The sequence below is a fragment of the Ctenopharyngodon idella genome, chromosome 1 (assembly GCF_019924925.1).
Source record: "Ctenopharyngodon idella isolate HZGC_01 chromosome 1, HZGC01, whole genome shotgun sequence".
Classification (NCBI taxonomy): Eukaryota; Metazoa; Chordata; class Actinopteri; order Cypriniformes; family Xenocyprididae; genus Ctenopharyngodon; species Ctenopharyngodon idella.
The window spans coordinates 25857186-25879359 of record NC_067220.1 but is presented as its reverse complement, the minus strand read 5'-3'; the positions used below and the strand labels follow the sequence as shown (position 1 = coordinate 25879359).

The following is a 22174-nucleotide window of genomic DNA, read 5'->3' as shown; positions in this document are numbered from 1 at the left end:
AGAGTAAGCTACCATGGTAACTGACTCTGAGTATAAGTTACCTCTCTTTCAGAAACGGGCTTGACTTACCCTGCTTTCTCAGGTTTGACATACCTCCCGTTCTGAAACGGAAAATCCAGAGTTTCCCTCATTTCAAGGTTAACATACTCAGAGTGTTAATAATGATGGTGATTTGCACAAATACAGGGAGCAGGTACCAGGAACACATAACATCCTAGACAATGTTCAGCAAATGATTTTTATTTACATGCTGTTGATTCACAATTAAACATACTTGGGGACAAAAAAAGTGTTTTTTCCATTAACACTCAAGTCTCTGATGTTACTGCCTTTGCCCCTTTCTCATTCCTTGGTTGACTGAGCAGCTCCTCTATTCGTTGAAGGTCATTATCAGTGTGCTGATGTTTCTCAGTCATCATTTCTCCAGCGAGATCATCTGTAAGCTTTAGACGAGCATTCCTGCAATGGAGATATCAGCTCAATTATCTGTTTAAAAGGATAAGTGACCGTTTATAAAATCTGTACATTTAAAAAGATTCTCTTCTTTTGGTGGAACTAACCATTCAGCGACTCTCAGCTCATATAACTCTCTTCTTTCTCGTCGCCTCTTGTCATGCATGGTCTCACCCCCCAGCTTCTGCAGACCCACAATTAAAACTCCAGCCGGCAGCCTGTAACATCACATGTTCTTTGAAATTCAATTAAGCAATATCACATGAACAAGAGTGCTGTCAGCTTTTTAGGTTTTTTGTATTTTGTATTGATACCATTGTATCCAAAACTAACAATTCATTTGATTTAAGTTTAGTTTATTTTTATTTTAGTTTTCGTTACCATTTCCAAGTAAAATAACAGTGAGCATGTTAGGGTCTTTAACTTCACACTATGTAGGGCATGCTGTACTATGTATAGACTTTTTTCAGTTTGCTGCCCATTTTGTTGTACCTGACTGAGGCGTTAAAGTCTGTCTGCAGACTCACTGTGTGCTCCAGGTGTACGTGTGCTAAGCAGCTGTATGAAACTTAAAGGGGAGCTATTATGCCCCTTTTCACAAGATATATTAAGACTCTGGTGTCCCCAGAATGTGTATATGAAGTTTCAACTAAAAATGCCCCACAGATCATTATAGCTTGTAAATTTGCCCCTATTGGCGTGTGAGCAAAAACATGCCGTGTCCCTTTAATTGCAAATGAGCTGCTGCTCTCTGCCTGCTTTCCAAAAAAGGGTGGAGCTTTAACAGCTTGCGCTTCGGTTGCTCAACAACAACAAAGCTGGAGAATCTCACGCAGCTAAAATGACGATTTTCAGTAACGGTGTTCAGCCTTATATTGTTCAAACCGGAGTCGACACTGATGGAGAGACTCAGGAAGAATTTACAACTTTTAGAATGCAACTGGACGTTTCTGAATGGTTAGTGGATAAATTTATGTAGTTGCTGTGGAGTTAATTCAACTCATCGACTAGCATGTGCAGTCATGTTGATCTTTTGTGCAAAACCCGTATGGATGCAAACTATACATAGCGTACCTGTTTGCCAAACAGAGCCATACGCACCAGGTTAACGTTTATGATTAATATCAAATGCTGTGAATAGTCTAATATGTTTTCCAAAATATCGCTTGGACAGAAACACTCCTTTTTTAGCAATCGAGCTTGCCAGGGTCAACTTGCAGGCTATTCAAGCTAATGAGACTCTAAATAGCATTCTGTGCAGCCAACGACAGAACAGTTAGCACGCTTTGCTCGAACTTTTGCCATGGCCTTAGAACTGGTACACCATTTTCGCTTATGTAAACAAAATGACAGGGCCGTGGGTGGAAACGTGCAGATTAAGAAGCGGTAATACATCCCAAGGGGAGCGATATCTAAGCAGCTTGTTTTTTCACATGCTTGCAGAGAAAGGCTTGCCAAAACATAGTTACTGGGTTGATCTTTTTCACGTTTTCTGGGTTGGTAGATGCACCGGGGACCCGATTATAGCACGGAAAAAGTCAGATTTTCATGATATGTCCCCTTTAATATCTACATTAATAAAGGGAAATGGGGAACAAGAAAAAGTGAAAAACAAGAGGAAAAAATGCAAAAACAGTTCTTCAGATCACAGACTTCTGTTTAGCATATGGGTACCTCTGGCAATGCAAAATGAAGAGTGAAAAGAGCAAAAGGGGGGAAGGGAGTTATTTTGGCTGGGGATGCAGATGCAAGACAAGATTACAGGGGAGGCCACAGCTGACTGACAGAATGCCCTCAGAGATGGAGACTGGATGTGGATATAAATGGGTAGTGTGAGGGGGAAGATAGGGCAGTGTTGCTGCAGGGCAGACATATCTCCCCAGAGAGAGAGTGACAGCACTGATACTGACTGACTGAGACGTACATAGACATTGGGTTTACATGTTTTATGGAGACATTCCATAGACATAATGATTTGTATACTGCACAAACTGTAAATTCTATTCCCTAACCCTAAACATCACAGAAAAAGTTTATTTTTTATTTATTTTTTTACATTTTTACATTTTCAAAAAACATCACTTCGTATGATTTATATGCCATTTTCCTCATGGGGACCACAAGGACAAGGATTTCGGATATTGGCATCTTTGTGGGGACATTTTTTCTCCATAACGTAAGGAATACCGAGACCACACACACACAGACTAGTCATAACTCTCTCTTTCTCTCCATGTTCTACTCACCCCAGTACAGCTCCTATGGCTGTACCAGCCAGCAACCCTCTAAGTCCCAGATTCAGCCGGAACAATCCTCCTGTTACAGCTAAACGCATAAATACTGTCATTCTTTCTTATCTTAATATGATGAGCAAATATTCTATGAAAGTAAAAAAAAAAAAAAAAAACACCCTATAAAGTACCATTGTCCAGAAATGATAAAAAAGTTAAGTGTACTTACCACCTGCAACAGTGAAATGGCTTAGAGCGTCTCTGTCTCTATACACTGTCAAACCAGTATTTACAGTGCTGTGGGTAAAAATATAATCACAGGTTCCAAAAAAAATATTAAGCAGCACAACTTTCCAGTTTCCAACATTGATGATAACTGAGTATCAAATCAACATATTAGAATGATTTCTGAAGGATCATGTGACACTGAAGAATGGAGTAATGGCTGATGAAAATTCAGCTTTGCATCACCAGGAATAAATTATATTTTAAGTAAGCAATAAGGTACGAGACACTGTGTTGTATCGTGAATAAGTCACGGCTGAAGGGCGTTAACCCCTTAACTGTTAAAAGGACAAGATAATACATCGGACATTTAAACATATTTTTTTATTATGAACATAGGACTGACCTGAAGGAAAATGCTAAATCTGAATGCAGGTAATAAACTCGCTTACTCAATCTCTTTCTCACAATACTCTTCTACATAATACAGTAAGCTTCAATGAACAATATCAATTGAGAACATACAGTTTACGTTGCTAAGAGTGGTTCCTAAGGGTGTTGTGTAGTGATACACAGAACCATTGGGTGAAGCGGTCATAGCCGTGTTTTATTGTGAATAAAACACAGCTATTGACCAATCAGAATCAAAGACAGGAACTAACTGTTTTATAAAGTATATTAAAATAGAAAACCATTATTTTCAATGGTAATACTATACAATATTACTGTTGTTTCTGTATTTTTTGATCAAATAAATGCAGGCTCGATGAGCATATAAGACACTTATTTCAAAAACATTAAAAACAGTAATGTGTCCAAAATTTCGACAGGTACTGTATAAACAAACTAATATTCTTTTTTGTGCTCATAAATAATATACAAAAAAACAAAGCAAAACATCAACACTAAGTGAAAAGTTAATTCAAAAGCATAATTAAACTGATTCACAAATTAAAACTCAATGTATCTATACTTACTTAAACAGGGTCACAAATGCTGCTACCCTCCAGCTCCACCGCCAGCCAAAGCTCACAAACCCACGAATAGCTGCATTATGTGCAGAGCGCTGGTTAGATAAAAATAAATAAATAAACAAATAAATAAAACATTTGGATATAGAACATCAATATGTGCATATTTTAGGCACATGAAATAATGTGCTTTTCAACTATAGAAAATGTAAAACAAAGCAATTCAAGCTTAAAAAAACAATGGGAAATTAAAGTGGATATCTGTATGAACAAATGAAAAAAACATGACTCTGCTACAATTTACATTTGCAGCCTCTGTCTTGTGTCTTACCACTGCATCCACTCTGTTTTGGTACATTTCAGCCTGGCTGAGCTGAATAAATCTCTCACGAGCATGTCTGGCTCCTGGTAGGCCTCCATAGACCATCCCTACTATGGCTGCAGCAAATCCACACTTTACTATATTCCTTAACTCCTCTGAGTACATCTCACCTTCACTGTGTGGAGAGCAGAACAGAATCAAAGAGAAGCAATTGCACCATGCAAATGCATCATGCACACTCTTATGAATCAATCCAAACTGATATTGCGCACAATATGGTAATCAGATGTCTCCGTTTTCTGGGGACAATCCCGGTTTTTGGTATGCTGAAAAAATGGGGTGTGATTGTTTTGAACACAATTTTGAAACATTCCAGAAGGTTCTGCCACCACAACGCAGTAATACGCGCACACACACACACACACACACACACACACACACACACACACACACACACACACCACAACGTAATTCTCAACTATACGACTTGGGTGAAAAGTACACTCGATATGAATAAATAAATCAACTAAACAATTTCACCAGCAACAATTAAACTTGCTGAAAGCATATCATTTGTACTCAAAATGCATAAATGAAGAAGAAAGCCGAAATATTAAATGCCATGGATGAATATTTGGTTTACTTACTTTTTAATTAGTCTTCACATATGCCCATATTTTGTTCATTCAGACTGAAGCGTGAAACACGCACATAAACAAGAGGCGGGATTTATTGCACAAACCAATCATATCCAATCATAACCAATTTCATCCAATCACCCTATATACCCTCTTAGGTGATTCTTTTGTTTATATGCATCAGTATGTTTGACTCATTAGACAAGTTGAGAGAGACTGCATCTTTCTCGCGAATGGGCGTGGTTTCAGTGCCGACAGCGGACACCCCCCCCCCCCCCCCCCCTTATTTTTTAAGCTTATTTTTTCAAGATTTTGATAACTTATTTCATTTACTTGCCTTTTTTTTTTTTTTTAATCATTCAAATATAGCTGGGTGGTTAATAACACATTTTTCTGTGGTGTTGCAAACTCAGAAAACATTTTAATATTGCTTTACAGAGTTTATCTGTCAAAATATTGAATCTGTTCACATCTTTCACATGTTATCATTAAAGCTTTTTATTTTTTTACATTTATCAAAAGATACTATTCATGTTAATATTAAAGGAACACTCCACTTTTTTTGAAAATAGGGTCATTTTCCAGCTCCCCTAGAGTTAAACAGTTGAGTTTAACCGTTTTCGAATCCATTCAGCTGATCTCCGGATCTGGCGGTACCACTTTTAGCATAGCTTAGCATAGTTCATTGAATCTGATTAGACGTTAGCATCTCGTTAAAAAATGACCAAAAAGTTTCAATATTTTTCCTATTTAAAACTTGACTCTTCTGTAGTTACATTGTGTACTAAGACCGAAGGAAAATTAAAAGTTGCGATTTTCTAGGCCGATATGACTAGGAACTATACTATCATTCCGGCGTAATAATCAAGGAACTTTGCTGCCGTACCATGGCTGCAGCAGGCGCAATGATATTACGCAGCGTCTCTCACAAATGGAGACCATGGTTGCAAGGCACGCTCCCTGTGCAAGCAGGGGGTCACAGACGCTGCGTAATATCATTGCGCCTGCTACAGCCATGGTACGGCGGCAAAGTTCCTTGATCATTACTGAATGGATTCGAAAACGGTAACACTCAACTGTTTAACTCTAGGGGAGTTGGAAAATGAGCCTATTTTCAAAAAAGTGGAGTGTTCCTTTAAATAATTATTAATTAATAAAACGTATTCATTTCATTTTCAGGGATGAAAAGATTAAGGTTTTTCTGCAGAAATGCCATGATATGGGATTAAGAGTCAACAGCTTTTGTGTTTTAAGATGATTATTTGTTGTTTGCATGTTTTTATTTTTATTATGAGCCGTTTAAATGCATATAAACCTATTATTTTAGAAATATTTTTAAATGTCCTATGTGTTTTCATACAGAAAAAACACGTTTCACTTGTTCAAGGCTTTGTATTAAATGGTTCTTTTTATTTACCATTACATACGTTACATACGTCATACTCGGTGTCTTAGGAGTATTATTTGTAACAACATGAACATGAAGGAAATAATCCGATCAAATATACAGTTTAACGGGAAACACTTTACAAAATGTTACACATTTATTAATATATATTTTTTTTAAATAAAAACAGCGTATAGTTGTAGCATATATCCATTATGTATAAACTACTGTGTTTGTATCCATTTATTGACATTAAGCATGATCAATAGGCTATGTTTTAAAATTTTGCTCATTAATGATTGTATTATGATATCTTATGGTAACAGTGGTAACATTGTACAACTGTATCATGATATCTTATGCATATTATATGAACAGAAAAGTGACTTGATTTAAAAGTATTGTTGTTAAATATTGTAGACATTGATCCGATCAAAATCCATGTGAAAACAGCTTATATTTAACAAAAGAAAATTACACGTATGGGTAGCACAACTATGACTGTTTAAACCCTGCCCCTCACTTCCGGTTCTGTGGCTGTGGTTCTGCAGCTGAATATATCTCGACTTTCCCCCATTCATTCTCATTTACCCCCCACAAAACCCACCGCAGCTTTAGGGGGTCTATTGATTTTCTATGAGGGGAAAGGAGGCACAAGAGACGTGGACTACCGCTGTAACTTTACCTGCGGGTGTCGCTGTTGGACAGTGTTCCTTTAGAAATATGAGTGACTTACTTTTTAATGTCACATTTTGTAATATTTACGTTTTTTATTTTTGTAATATGGATTATTTTCTCATTCTATTTTTTTGAGGAGGCACTGCCTCCCTTGCCTCCTCGGAGGAAACGGCCCTATATTATATTATATATATATATATATATATATATATATATATACACACACACACACACACACACAGTTGCTTAAAAGTCAGAAAGAAACAGAAGCTGTGATAGTCTTTTCTTGCCTATTGTGGCATATCTGGGTGAAACGGCTTTTTGAACAAGAAAAAATGGTGGGATTTGATTTTGTCCATCAGGAATTTATTTGATTGTTGTCATTTGCTATTGCTGCGATCTCATGTTGACTGACAGGTTGTGAAGAGAAGAGACAAGATGTTGCTGCCAAAGGGAAGTTATTTTGTTTAACGAGTACAAGGCCACATGAATAATAAAAACAAACAAAGAAACCAACAATGATGTGCACTGATAAATCATGTATAATAAATACTGCAACACTGTGTTAATGAATTACTGACACATTACTTATACTCACTGCCTGCTGAAAAGATCTTTGATGCGGTCCCACCCTGTGTCAGGGAACTCTGGCTTGCCTATGTGTTGTGGTAAGGTCTGTGCAGATGTACTATCAGACGCATGTACACAAGGAAGAGCGAACCCAAGAAGAGTCTTGAGAGGACCCAGATGTGAGCCCCCAGGTCCATTTGCATCTGTCCCCCCACATAAATCCTTCCGCCTTGCAGTACACATCAACAAGCTGTTAAATCAAAGAATGAGAGAAACAAAGCCAGAGGGTATGAGAGCATGTTTACGCACATTCATCGAGAAGGACCTGGCAGCATCCTACAGATCGGGGCGGGGCTGCACATGTCTCCCCACCCCATACCTATTCTGATTGGCTCGATTGGCTTTCATAGGCATACATGATAGAAAACGTGTTCGTAGTACTCGGTGTAGGAAGGAAGCCATTTCATTCAGTGTATGTCATTTAAAAAAAAACGGAAAAGCTGTACAGTTTCACAAAACCTTTATTATCACAGAAGGAAAAAAACATTAGCCTGTAACTCGCAATGTCCCTGAAATTACTAAATTAAGCTGGTCTTTAGACTAACGCATGAACGACCCCACAACATTTCACAAAATTAAAGTTGATTATCAACAGCAGGAGGGCCAGGTCTTCAGGTAGAGGAATGAATTATGAATTAAATGATTTATGATATATGACATTATTTCATATCACCATAATATGAGAAAGGAAATGAAAGGATGGACAGTATTGTTATCAGTATCATGACAAGACATACTTGTAGTTACAGAAGGTGTTATTGGTCATGCAGTTGTATTTATGTGTGTATGAAGCCTTCATTTTCTTCACTACATTGCAAGGCATAATATCAGACTTTTTGATACACTTTATTTAAGAAAAACAATGTGTTCCTCGTTATTTTAAAGTGACAAAATCGAGAACTTGATTCTGAAAGAACGCGCCTGGAGTCTGTTGCTACAGTAATGTAACTTTCACTCGCATCTGACTGACATAAACGCGTTTTTATTTCAGTGCTGTTGTTGTTAATGTTATGGTTATTTTAAACAGTTTTGTAAATTCAGCTTAACAGCAGTAAAACGGTGCAGACCTGTGGCCCTCCAGGAATTGAGTTTGAGACCACTGTTTTAGACACTTATGCTTTGCTGAGTCCATGCAATAAATGCACTTCCTTGAATAAGTGACGTTTTACTTCTGACATTCGCTCATCAATCCATGCACAACTCTGCCTACACCGAGTACGAACATATTTTCTGTCATGTATGAAAGACGATCGAGCCAGTCAGAGTAGGTATGGGGCAGGCTGCAGCCAAGTGTACTTGCTTTCATCCACACTGACATGCATGCCCTATTAGTTAGATGTAATGCAGCCATTCTGCATTTTAACACCTAAAGCAACACAGAAGAGTTTCTGTATCACAGAGGAATAAATGGTCTGATTCCAGAATAACTGCTCGTGACTTCTTAATTATGAGTTGGAGGTTTGGCATGAGTGCACGGAGATCTTTACCCTTTCAAAGGAGAAAAAACAGTTATGCCAGACGTACATTCGAAGACACGCCACAATGTGCTCAAATCATTAGTAAACCATAGTAAAAAGACAATATTAATGCTATTTTTTGGAGGTAGGCAACAAAGTCAAAAAGTAGAATTAAACAAGAGCAGAGAGGCGTGTTTAAAATAGACAAGTCATAATGTGCCGGCAGAGCAACACTTGTTTTCACCGATTAATATTGTTAAATCGTTTTCGCCTAGACGTGGAATATCTGAGAAGTGACGTACGTAAATAGTGATTGTCCGCGATGGTCGGCGCAGTGTGAATGCTTTAAACAAGTACCAAATTATATTCCACATTCTAAACAAGCTCTAAGTAGAATTCTAGTCGTACATACTCCTCCACAAAGAGAGTTGACTTCCTGACTCCACATCAGCAAAAGATAGTATGGCCATAAATTTACTTGAGAAACGCGTAGTATATCCAGTTCTAAACTAGCTGCCACAAAACCTAACATGTCTCACTCACCTTCTTTCATTCAGTGCTCCTTCAGCGACCATTATAATGTCAACATGTTCACTGTCTTCCTTACACAATGGTCCGGTTGCTCCATCTAGCGGTGGAGGACCCAATTTAAATAATGCATACATACTGACACAATTCATCATGTGAAATAAAACGTTTTCCCCGTTTTGCTCGAACAAGATCTTTCAAATGTCTTTTTATTCAGGGGTTACCTAAATGTTTAACAGCTAAATATTAAATGTAAAATGATGTTCTAAATGCACCACTTGTGTCAATGAATTTGAAGAAATTTAACTCAATAGTTCTCGGGTGTTCCTTTATATTGTCTATTTTTTATTATTATTATTTTCTTTTTTTCCACCATGGTTTAAAAAACTTTTATTGGTGATGATTACCTTTACTGACACAACTGACAAGTTTGACTTTTGGTCTTTTCCACACTAGATCTGGGTAATATACAAAAATGACTGAAAACAATTTCAATACAGACAGACAGACAGACAGACAAGACAATTATCTACAGGAATACTCAAGCATATTCAACACCTCAGTATCAGTTTGACTGTATTTTGTAAAACTGTGTTACATTCAAATGTTTCTCTATTAGCACTTAAGTGTTGAATCAGATTATCATCTCAATACTTCTAATACTGTTGTACTGAGGCTTTGCAGGTATTACTGTATTGATAGTGACATAGAAGACATGTTACATTCCTATAAAGAATTATTAGAAAACTTGGTATCAGTTAATCCAAAAATACTAGTAGTCTGGACCCAGAGATTCCATTTCACTGCAAAAAAGACATTCTGCACTGGATCAAAGTAATCTATTGACATTGTTTCATGTATCAAATGTAATGAAAGTGGTCTTATGTTACAGGATGCTTTGAACTGGCTCCAGTTTTGACTTTTTAAATGGTCCTTCATGCTACCTCTAAAAATGATGGTAGGCGATTGTTACCACTGTTACCATTATCTAAAGTAACCCCATAAATCTGCAATGGAAAAATTTCTACAAACTAACAAAACATCTGACAGAAGAGTCGCTATTGAGTCACTTTGATTATAAGGGAAAACAACCCCAACAACTTCCATCAAGGCCATGATGAAACATTTCATTTTTAAGAAACTTTTTTTTTTGGCAGGCTGTTGTATGTTATACTGTTGTTTCACAATAAATTACTTTTACAGTGTTGTAGCTTTACAGGCTTCACTACATACCTCAAACTGACTATGTACGACCTTAAGAATTTGTTTTGAGACTGCTGAATGCTATGAAGAATGTGTATTTCAGCTATTTCAGATGTGTAATATTGCTGACATCCAAAGAATAAGGGTCTGGACAGGTCATTATATATATATATATATATATGGTAGCTTAAAGCACATTTAATTGATTTTAAAACCTTCCTTGAGTCTTAACCTTTAGAGCAATATAGATAGTCTGAGAGACATTTGGCAGGATTCACCAGCTTAACTACATGGAGCTGCCTTGAAATGCTCTTTTCAGCTATTAAGACCAGTTTAAAGAGCAATTGTGATGTTCAAAAGAATGAAGAGCAAGAATAAAGGCAAAGAAAAGAAGAATTATCTCCCCATTATCATTTCTTCAAGTCAGAGTTCAGATCGGCTGGCTCCGTGGATGATCTGATTGTAGTTTGATTTTCTCTTAGGTTTGTATTTGAGCAGCTTGCTGAAGTCGGTGAGCAATCTCTCCCAGTAACAAGACACATCCTCCATACGGAGATGTTCCAGAATAAAGGTCTGGCCCCTAAAGAAATACAGAGCCATAAATATGAGTACAAGTATCAGCACAGACAATGTTTTAAAGAGATAGAATTTTCATTATTGTCTGACCTGTCATAATTTACTGAAGAATCATATATATATATATATTTTATTTATTTATTTATTTATTTCAAATTTTGAAGAATATTGGTAATCAAACAAATATCTTCTTTTATGTTCCACAGAATAAAATGGTAATATAGGTTTGGAACAACATGATTAAAAGGCTTAAATTGTTACCTGACAGCAATTTCTTCTGCCACGGCATCATTTTCTTTCACAAACTGAAGCAGCTCTCTAACAAACAAACAAACAAATGAATAAATAAACAATAAATAAACTAATTAATAAACAAATTCAGTTGTCTAATTCTTACACGAGTAAAGAGACAGTTCTCTGCTAGCTCTCAATTACATTTCTATGAATAAATATTTCACATAATTCACTTGTTTGATGATAATTACATTTCTTCAACAGGTCTGGAAGAATATGACAGTGAATAAACAATGACAACATTTTCAGCTTAAGATACTATACACAGATTACATATATCACCTAATCATAGACTTTTTACATTTTCCAAAATTGGCACTTTGACTCATTGTTTGTGGTCATATCATTTGATACAAAAATATGCGCATAACATACTTAAGGGTTAGTTCACCCAAAAATTAAAATAATGTAATTTATTACTCACCCTCATATCGTTCTACACCCGTAAGACCTTTGTTCATCTTCAGAACACAAATTAAGATATTTTTAATCAAATCCGATGGCTCAGCGTGGCCTGCATAGACAGCAATGGTACTACCTCTCTCAAGATCCATAAAGGTACTAAAAACATATTTAAATCAGTTCATGTGAGTTCAGTGATTCTACCTTAATATTATAAAGCGACGTGAATATAGTTTGTGCACCAAAAAAACAAAATAATGACTTTTTAACAATATCTAGTGATGGCCGATTTCAAAACACTGCTTCGGAGCGTTATGAATCTTTTGAGTCGAATCAGTGATTCGGATCGCGTATCAAACTGCCAAACTGCTGAAATCACGTGACTTTGGCGCTCCAAACCACTGATTTGATTCGTAAAGCTCTGAAGCTTCATGAAGCAGTGTTTTGAAATGACTAGATTGTTAAACTAGATTACTAGATTGTTAAAAAGTCTGTATTTTGTTTCTTTTTGGTGCACAAAAAATATTCTTGCCGCTTTATAATATTAAGGTAGAACCAATGTACTCACATGAGCTGATTTAAATATGTTTTTAGTACCTTTATGGATCTTGAGAGAGGAAGTACCATTGCTGTCTATGCAGGCCTCGCTGAGCCATCGGATTTAATAAAAAAACATCTTAATTTGTGTTCCGAAGATGAACGAAGGTCTTAGGGGTTGAGAACGACATGAGGGTGAGTAATAAATGACATTATTTTAATTTTTGGGTGAACCCAGATTTAGATTGGAACCCTTTGGGCTTGGTCTGCTCACATGTATCTCTCACTTTAAGACAGTTTTTTATTTTTTATAAAGTAAAACCTTGTGGTTGTTTGGATTTTATCAAAGAACTTTGTAGACCAACTACGTAAAGCCCAATGTGCTGAAATGGGACTTTGTATTTGTGTGTAATACTGTTATTTTCAGTATCAAATGAATGGATCTTGTTGTTTTTGTTCATTTGTAATTAGTAAAAAGTCATCGCATTTATTGTAGAAAAAAAAAAAAAGCATTTTTGGTGAACAATTTCTAAGTTTATTCCGCAAAAACAACAAATTCACTTCAATCAGCTAACAGAATCAAAGGGGACCTATTATGCAAACTTCACTTTTACATGGTGTTACACATAATGTGTGTCAACAGTGTGTGTACAAAACAAAACAAAAAAAATCCACCCACTCCTTTTTTTTTTATTCCCCATAAAACCTCAGTCTCATTGAACAAGCCGTTTCTGAGCAATGTGACGTCACATTGTACAGGCCCCATCCACAACTGCTGAAAGACTCTGCCGTATTAGCATAGTTTCTACCCTGAGCGAGTTGTACACTGTCCGTCATTGTCTCGACGCCAGAGCAGCTGTAGTGACAAGAATGTTTGGTGTTTTGTTGTTGAATGTAAGAGTGAACAATCATTTTGTCAAAACCAAACAGATGTCTTGTTAGTATTTGGCAGGGTTTCAGATGAATGCAGGAGCTGTGAATGAAGGAAGCCCTATTCTGGATTGGGGGTGGGGAGCAGCAGCTCATTTGCATTTAAAGGCACATGCACAAAAATCACATTTTTTTGCTTGCACTCGGCAATGGGTCTTTACAACATGGTATAATAAATAATCTGTGATGTATTTTAAGCTGAAACTTCACAGACACATGCTGGGGACCTCAGACTTAAATTACATCTTGTATAAAGGGGCATAATAGGTCCCCTTTAAAATTATGTCAATGTAAAACACTTTGAACATAAAATCACAAAAGGGCACAAAGGGAAATTGTGTGTTAAAGCAGTCATATCATGGAAATCTGACTTTTAAGTGCTATAATCGGGTCTCTGGTGCATCTACCAGCACAGAAAATGTGAAAAAGGACAACCCAGTAACTTTGTTTTGGTAAGCCTTTCTCTGCAAGCATGAGAAAAATCGAGCTGTTCTGATTTTGCTCCCCTTGTGACGTAGGAGAGGATATAATAATATTATTATATAATATAATATTAATAATATTATAATATTACCACCCCCTGAATCTGTATGTTTCCACCCACGGTGCCGCCATTGTTTTCGCACACGACGAAACACTGGACCTGGAGTGCAGCAGCAGCAGCTGTCCTGCAGTTTAGCTACAACCCTGATCAAACACACTTGAATGTCTTCAGGATTACTAAAGCTACATGAAGGAAGGTGAGTTGGGTCGGAGCAAAACTCTGCAGGACAGCAGCACTCAAGAACGACCGTCCCTGAGCTCGTAATATATATCTCAGCTATGTAAACATTATCACTGATCTGTTAACAGCTATAATAGCAAACATACGAGTCTCCATAAACTCCCTGGCATCTGAGCCACTAAGGACGCAGTGGTGCAATTTTATTTATGAAGGGAATGTGTCCAGATAAATTCATATAGCAGTATGTGTAAGTCATTAACACTAGAATGCTTCACACGATCATCAGTAAAACACAGTATTCGCACAGAAATTGATTCTCAAAGATGGATCGATACCAACTGATCCAATTTCATATATATTCATTTTCTGATGTTTGCAAATTGTCTTCCTGAATGTGTTTAGTTAGCACGTTGCTGTTAAATGTAGCTAAAGTTACCATTGTTTCTTGCTGTATTCACGGAGACCAGAGCCATGTCATTATTTTCATTTTTAACCCATTTCATTTTTGTAGTCTGTATAATTCATAAACACATCTTCATTTTTATTGAGTGTCTCTAACAGTGTGTAAAACTTTAGCCACGTTAGCCGTGCATTATGCTATCAAACTCATTCAGAATCGAATTTTAGCAAACATCCACAAAATACATGCCATAATTATGTTATATGCTGCATCAAGAACAGTTTGTAACAATCCATTTTGCAAGTTATATTTGCTGTGAAAGCTACAGTATTATGTATACCTCAGTGTATTGGAATGACGAGCGAGCTTGGGGGCGAGGAGCACAAGCTCATTTGCATTTAAAGCAACCCACCCACAAAAATGGCTTGATTTTGCTCAAACCCAAAAATCAATCGCAAATTTGACAAGCTATAATAAATGATCTGTGGGACATTTTGAGCTGAAACTTCACAGACACATTCTGGGGACACCAGAAACTTATATTACATCTTGTCAAAAGGGGCATAATAGGTCATCTTTAAGGAAAAGATTGGATATCAGCTAGCCTGAGTAAAATGTTTAAGTTACCTGAGGTCAGACAAGTCCTGTTTGACAGGGATGTAGTGAACCCAGGGCTTGAGCTGAGAGTAGAAGAACTCAAGCCACTCCTCCCCGACGTGAAAAACCAGTGAGCCACACAAGAACAGATGCTTCAAACGGAAACTAGCAGCAACACCTCTGAAGTTAAAGAGGTATCTGAGAAATATTGAGAAATCTTTAACAAAATACTTTAAATGATAATTCACTGACAGACATCTGGTTCAGTGCTACAGCTCTTGCAAAAGCAGAAATGAGGCTGGTCTTACTTGTATTCACAGTGTTCAACTAGGGGAATTTCCTTTGCTGGGGACCTACCCAGAGTGTCCTATAAAAAAAAAAAAAAAAAACAGTAGTTTGAAATGACAAAACTGTAAAGTCTAGAGCAGAAACATATTTTGATTTTGCTGAGAATATTAAAGAACTTAGTTTAGATTAGTGTTTCCCAAGCCTGTCCTTGTAGGCCCCTGTACACTGCTTGTTACAAAATTCTATTGAATTTTATGGGTTGGCATGAAATGAAAAATCTATATTCTAAATGAATTGTATTGATCTTGTTGTGAACAATTTATCCAAAATGACATAACATCTGTCTAGTAATGTATGCAGGAAATTCACGTTCATCTGCCTCCAAAAAATGCCCACATCTCAAAATCCGTCCATCAACTGATAAATAGAAGTCTCCGCTCTGCATTTTTTCACAATCCGGAAGAAAAGATATCTCGCTACTTCCATTTCATCACAACTTTAACCTAATTCTACATAATCTAGATTATTTCTACATGCGTTGTGTGAGTAAATATACCTTCTCTGACTTCCAGGCCTGATTCTTGGTGTACTCTGCATCCACAAGGTCAGGGGCTTCTCTTGAGAGAAGGATCAGAGGGTCCCTCTCTGAACTGGTCCTACAAACATTGGAAAAACCGATCAGCTTTTGCTGAAAACAACTCTACATTGAACTGCATGCTGGAGACACAACAGACCTAGAGCCTCTAAAGAATCCTTTTGGGCTTTTCTTCTTCCAGGGCCATCGTGCAGCTGATCTGAAGAGTGTAAACTAAAAATTAGAATACATCTATTTGCCTTAAATTGACTATAATGGAGTTAACCCTCTGTATACTTTCAAGCATTCTATTAATCCATTAATTTGGATTTGTATAATATACTGAGATGTAGGATGAGAACAGGACTTGAAATATTCTAATTTGTTACCAACTTTTTCAGGTCATCCCTCATGAGATCCCATCGGCCCAGTCCAGTGGGGTAGATTGGCCATACAGCAGGACCTCCCTCCCAGAATGTCCATGCAGGGTACATAATGTCCTGGTAGTCTAGCGTCTAAACAGTGAGCAAAAGAATAACTAATACACTTTACTAATACACTTTAAATACAATTAGAGCCCGACTAATATACATTTTTTTGTGGATGTCAGTAGCGTTGTGTGGGATACAGGTACTGGAAAAATATTGGTATATGTTATATTTCAAGTGGTTCAATATCATGATTTTGGTCATTTCGTTACTTGATACGCTGATGTTCTGAAATTCATCACTATGCAGCAGCGTATTACCCAAACTGAATGCGAAACCGGAAAATGTGACAAATGTGTGATCAGCCAGAGTGTTTCCTGAGAACTCTTAAGCCAGAGACACACAGACTTAATTTTTTTTGGTGTGTTATGCATAGCTATCTCTAGTCAGACGCTGTCGATTTCTTTTCTTGGCAGATTCAGCATGTAGTATCGGCGTCGGGCCATCAGTGAGAGAGAGAACTCTGATTGGCTGTTCAGCTTAGCGAATGAGTCAGTGCACGAGAATAAGAACAAAAGTGATGAAAGCGAGCAAAGTAGTCATGACGGCACAGACAGAAATTTGTTCTAATTTTATTTCATCTTACCTGAGCATTCCACTGCACAAATATTTTCATAATAACATGAGCATAGTGGAATAAAGAACATGATCAGCATGATTGATATTCAAATGGTAAGCAAGTGCTGCTTTGTTTATGGTTTGTATACCTGTACTTGTCTTAGTTTCGCTTTCCCTTTTTGAATGACAAATATAGATGAATATATCTGCTTAAATAGACAGTTATCTCCTTTACATGCAGGCGCAGAAAGCGAGTGCTAGTTGACAGTCGCCTGTAGTCCTTTTGGTGTGTTCAAGCACAGAGTTTTTTCTCCAAAGCAGGCGACGCGACAACACAGTTGGCTTTCATCAGCGCTAATTCTTTGGCGTCAGTTTAGTGTGTCCCAACCCTTAAAGACAGAAACTTCTCGGCTCGAACTCAGCGGGAGAGTAAATTACAGACTGATCATTCAGCACATGAACTCCACTCATTTTAGTGGGGAGAGAGCCACATTTCATACATTCCATAAATGCATACATTCATACATTTGAAGGGACTGTGAAGTGGTACGCTGTGCCCATGAAGCAACCTCAGAAACACTTGTGATGATCCGAATATAAAAGCCGGCATTCTCCAGATGCTCTTAGATAAATAGTCCTCTGGCCAACCTGCGAGAGGATCTATTTCTGTGTGAACAGTCTGAGGGAGCGTTCTGATAGTGCAGTTGTAATGCCGGGGGCGTTTTAGAGCTTGCACGACAGACATTATAAACGGAGCATCCTGCGAAATAACTATCTTGTAGCCATTCTTACTGTTTCCAGAACTCTCTCTGGAGTCCCAAGCAGAGCATGTCATGCCTCCGCATATTCCGACAAGGGATGCAGCACTTTGTGCTTTTTACATGGTATTCTCCGCTCTAAGACGGGGGTTACTTATCGTATGAAAAAAAAGAGTTCTGATATAGAAGCACTTTCTGTATTGTCTTTCAGCTTTGTCACACCACACAGCGGAACAGTCATAGCAAAGACAACTAGTGATCTCAATGCCTACAAAAGGCAGGGAGACCGAGATAGGAATAAGAGAGCAGGTAGACTTTACTGTCGACCCGTCTATTATGCTATGTGGCACTTTCCTCGTGTCGGGGATGAGTTCTCTTCTTAGCTAGCTCAGGCTCTATGCAAGGGGCTGGGACAGGGCTAGACGACAGTCGCACAGAGCACTGTGCAGAGGAAGAACGCTGAAAACTGCAACATAGGAGGGCTATGACCGGCGGCAGCACCAGTGTATACAGTGGCTAGTGTAAGCAACATTACATTCCTAAATGAAAAACAGTGGCACAGCCGGTGCTTATCATAGAAGGCGATGAACATCGGCTGCGCCGGCATACATTGTATAGTGTGAATTAATCATAATATATGATTACTTCCTGCTTAGCTACTGTTTGGACGCTCTTGCTTACTGCTCCACGATTTGCTCTATTGCTTTTATATTTTATCTCCTAAATTTAACTAAAGCAAATCAGCACAGTGCTCAAAACAACAAAGCTTGGCACCAACGCTAAAACTAGAAACACTTGTGACTGGAAGATTACTACAAAAAAGTGGATTTTTTATCCGACCAGCCTCCCACCGACAGCAGCCATCAAGCTTACAATCCGGAGAAGGGAAAACACAGCTGCCTACATTCAAAAGGATAAGAAAGAAAATGCCTCTTCTGGTTGAAGAATCTAGCTGCTGCACAAACTGCCACAGACTTCTACAAAGGATTGCAGTTCTCGAAACAAAGTTACGTTCAGGACTACCAAACCAGACGGAACACACAGTAGAGCCTTCTCATGGACCCCCTCAGCATATAGCCGGTGAGTCCCATGAATCTAGTGCTCCTCAACAGGCCATACTGAGTGTAGAGAAACAAGCCGTAACTGATCAACACATTAATCAGTGGCACAAACAGGGAGCGAGGCCCAAAGGCACTCGAGACAGCAGATTGTCACGAGTATGACATATTGCCGCAGTGGCATCTTCTACCCCAAACACTGGTTTCCTACAACCTATACATCTTGAGCACAGATTTGAAGTATTAATGAATGTGGGTGAAGAAGCCCTAGATGTGATGAATGGGGGTGAGGAATTCCCAAACGTGATCGGACACAGATCGAATCAGCTAGCAGCTAACACTGATGCTAACTGGTGCTCAAGGTCGAGCAGACAACAGCACTCAGCTCAGAGCGCAGCACTCAGCTCAGAGCGCAGCTGAGTCCAGGACTGATAGTGGATGACTCCATAATCAGAAACATCAGTAGCAGGACTACAACTACGTGCTGCCTTCCACAAGCAACAGTTTCTGATGTAAACAGAGAACTTCAGAACATTCTGATGAAACATAAGACCGCAAATCGACTTATTCTGTAACACTCAGTCCTACTGGCAGATAAAAAAAAAACAATTGAAAGGAGAATTTTTTAAAATACTTGTATGTTGGGTTTAAAAATGAAGACAAGAAAACAGTGGATATAAAGTAACAGATGTATTTACACCAACAGAAATGACACTGAACTACAACAAAACAAGATATATAAAGAGTCTTAGACTGGTAAATGTCTAAGAGTCCATCAATTCCATACCATAAAACAGTCCATAGGAAAATAGACAGTTATATACAATCCAATGTGCATAAATCAAAAGTGCAAGTGCGAGAAAGAACCTGGAATGTCAAGTGTTCACAATAAGGTACTTCGCAATCCAAGCAGTGGTTTACATTGACCTAAGTCCTGTTTGGTTTTTAGGCCTCAATCTTAGGCCATTCTGCTCCTTTTAAAATGAGAGGCTACTTGCTCACATGACAGGTCTCAGTTTTTAAAGACAAACACACACACATTTTTTAAAGAGGAGTAAAATGGACCATAAAACATGTAAAATCTATTAAAACTATGTCCCTTATGTGGCAGTGTCACATAGACGTTCAGCCTATGGCGCATGAGGGAAAGAAGTCCATACCCATTCAGAATTTGCCACACTTACATTCCATATTGTGGGTTAGATGTGGTGGGTTAGATGGTTGTCATTACTGAATGAAGTGGTGTTAGGCTGTGTTGTAGACAGGTTTAGGGCAGGAGTGGCAGAAGCACAACGGAGGGCCTCTGGGCTGGTGATGGGTGCAGGAGACGCTGGGTAGAGCTGGACATCTTTGCTCCAGTTTTTTCTCCTATTTTTTGTCCCTCCTCAATAAACAATCCTTCACCTCTTTCTCCAGTGTCACCACCACAGTCCTGACATAATCCTTAATTTCCTGCATTTTCACATCGACAGCCTCTCTAAAACACATCTCCCGGTTAAAATGACTTTGCTGTTCATCATTAAAACTCTCAGATATTTGGTAGATATTTAGTATAAGGAGCAGTGTTAGAAAAAACATTGTTTTTTTTATACACCATTTTCTCTTTTTATCACCCAACTACACAATTCCAGAATAATTGTTCCCCATCCGGGCCACCAATATGTAACACTCAGCCTATGCAAGGCAGGCTACACAAATAAAGTTGGTCCTTTACCCTCCTAAAAGTGTTTGAATGAGTGCAGACACAATAAATAACCACAAAAACCAATTATAAACGTCAAAGTGTATTATACAAGAAGACACAGAAAAACAATATTACAATATATACAAAAATGTATGTGTGTGTGTAAGATTGTCCGTAAAAGTCCAATGTTGTGTGTGTGTGTGTGTGTGTGTGTGTGTGTGTGTGTGTGTGTGTGTGTGTGTGTGTGTTATAGTTTGGCCTCACCGGTGAAGCGCTTGAGTCTGTCCTGTGACGAAATCCCCAATGTTAATATAATCCAATAAATTCATTATAATCCAAAAGACGAGAAACAGCAGCCACAGTCAAAGACGGTCGCTATAATCCAGATTGAGTATGATGAGCGTTGCTCCTTTGTAGGAGAGTTGGGAACAACAACACTCGACAGGGCAACAGAAACACAGGGGAAACAATTATACATAGACAGCTAACAATATATTATAATATACTGGAGAGAGGATGGGTCTTAATCCAAACTAGGTCACCCGTTTGAAACTGCATTTTTTTGTACGGAAATTATCATACCTAGCTTATTTGGCTTGGCTCATCCTCATCCTGTCCCTGCTCCGCCATGATGTTATGTCATTCCTTCAGGGAATATGCAGCTTGATCAGGTGAAGGTGGTCAGTGGATCAGGCGTTCCAGTGGTCCCAGATTCTGCCGTCCCAGCATTAGCTGGTGTCTTTCCGGTGGTTTCCTGTTGGACAGTATTGATGGTATAGCAGAATTCTGGTAGCAACTGGTCCCAGGTTTGATGTTGAACAACATGGGCAGCAATCATGGTTTTTACTGTTTGGTTTATTCTTTCAGTTAAATTTGCCTGTGGGTGGTAGCTTGTTGTCAATTTCTGAACACAACCCCATGCCTTGCATAGATCGCCCAGAATGCTGGAAGTGAACTGGGGACCCCTGTCAGACACCAGGTACTTTGGGACCCCCCCGTCGGGTTAATATCTCCTCCCAGAGGATTTTCACTATTTTCTGGGTCTTGGCATCTCTAAGTGGGAACATTTCCACCCACTTGGTGTAATAATCAACAATGAGAAGGAGGTAAGTGTTCTGTTTTTTACTGGTGGGGAATGGACCCATCAGGTCTATCCCTAAAGTGTGTCCAGGCTCAGTGATCTGTTGCTCTGTAAAAGTCCAGATGGTTTTGTATTGCTGGGTTTGTATTTCTGGCATACCTCACAGCCTTTGACGTACCGCCAAACGTCCTTCCTGATGGATGGCCACCATGCCACCTCTAGGATTTTCAGCAGTGTTTTTACTGTGCTTTCTTCCAGAGAGTGTGGTAAGGTAGACGAGTGGTGAGAAGATATGGAGAGACATGGGCAGCATCAGAAGATGGCTCATATACCCGGGATAAAGCATCGGGACCCATGTTGAGGCAGCCTTTTCTACGACGGACCTGAAATTTGAATTGTTGCAGACGGAGGATCCAGTGGGTTAGGCGTGAGGAGGTCTTGTTGAAGGCCCAGGCGAGTGCAGCATGGTCAGTGAAGACATCAAACGACCTTCCCTCCAGGT

The 22174-nt window shown here is 38.5% G+C and overlaps 2 protein-coding genes across 4 annotated transcripts in view; both read right to left on the bottom strand.

Annotated features, from left to right (window-relative positions):
• Positions 1-224: 224 nt before the first annotated feature.
• Positions 225-9661, bottom strand: timmdc1 (translocase of inner mitochondrial membrane domain containing 1). 2 transcript variants are annotated; one of them, XM_051897090.1, is made up of 8 exons: positions 9536-9661; positions 7504-7725; positions 4212-4377; positions 3887-3975; positions 2914-2981; positions 2700-2778; positions 561-671; positions 225-459 (listed from the first exon to the last, which is right to left on the bottom strand). In XM_051897090.1, exons 1-8 carry the CDS (start codon positions 9655-9657, stop codon positions 309-311), a joined length of 1008 nt encoding a protein of 335 aa, XP_051753050.1. In that variant the 5' UTR covers positions 9658-9661; the 3' UTR covers positions 225-308. The 2 variants fall into 2 exon arrangements, with proteins under 2 accessions (XP_051753050.1, XP_051753059.1); XM_051897099.1 differs by having other exon boundaries at positions 9405-9541.
• Positions 9662-9844: 183 nt separating this feature from the next.
• Positions 9845-22174, bottom strand: part of poglut1 (protein O-glucosyltransferase 1) — a 30551-nt gene continuing 18221 nt past the window's right edge. For both annotated transcript variants that reach the window (XM_051896967.1, XM_051896976.1), the window contains 7 exons: positions 16439-16560; positions 16206-16265; positions 16028-16127; positions 15492-15550; positions 15214-15381; positions 11561-11617; positions 9845-11303 (listed from right to left, as the gene is read on the bottom strand). In XM_051896967.1, the coding sequence (XP_051752927.1) occupies positions 11147-11303; positions 11561-11617; positions 15214-15381; positions 15492-15550; positions 16028-16127; positions 16206-16265; positions 16439-16560 (723 nt within the window). In that variant the 3' untranslated portion in view covers positions 9845-11146. The remainder of the gene's footprint in view (positions 11304-11560; positions 11618-15213; positions 15382-15491; positions 15551-16027; positions 16128-16205; positions 16266-16438; positions 16561-22174) is intronic.

What these genes read in the sequence shown, in the direction of transcription:
- timmdc1 (XM_051897090.1), bottom strand. Translation starts at nt 9,657, where the DNA reads ATGTATGCATTATTTAAATTGGGTCCTCCACCGCTAGATGGAGCAACC. An exon ending in GGAGCACTGAATGAAAGAAG is followed by an intron (nt 7,726 to 9,535) that starts GTGAGTGAGACA and finishes TTGATTTAACAG; the next exon opens with CTTGTTGATGTGTACTGCAA. An exon ending in GCCATAGGAGCTGTACTGGG is followed by an intron (nt 672 to 2,699) that starts GTGAGTAGAACA and finishes GTGATGTTACAG; the next exon opens with GCTGCCGGCTGGAGTTTTAA.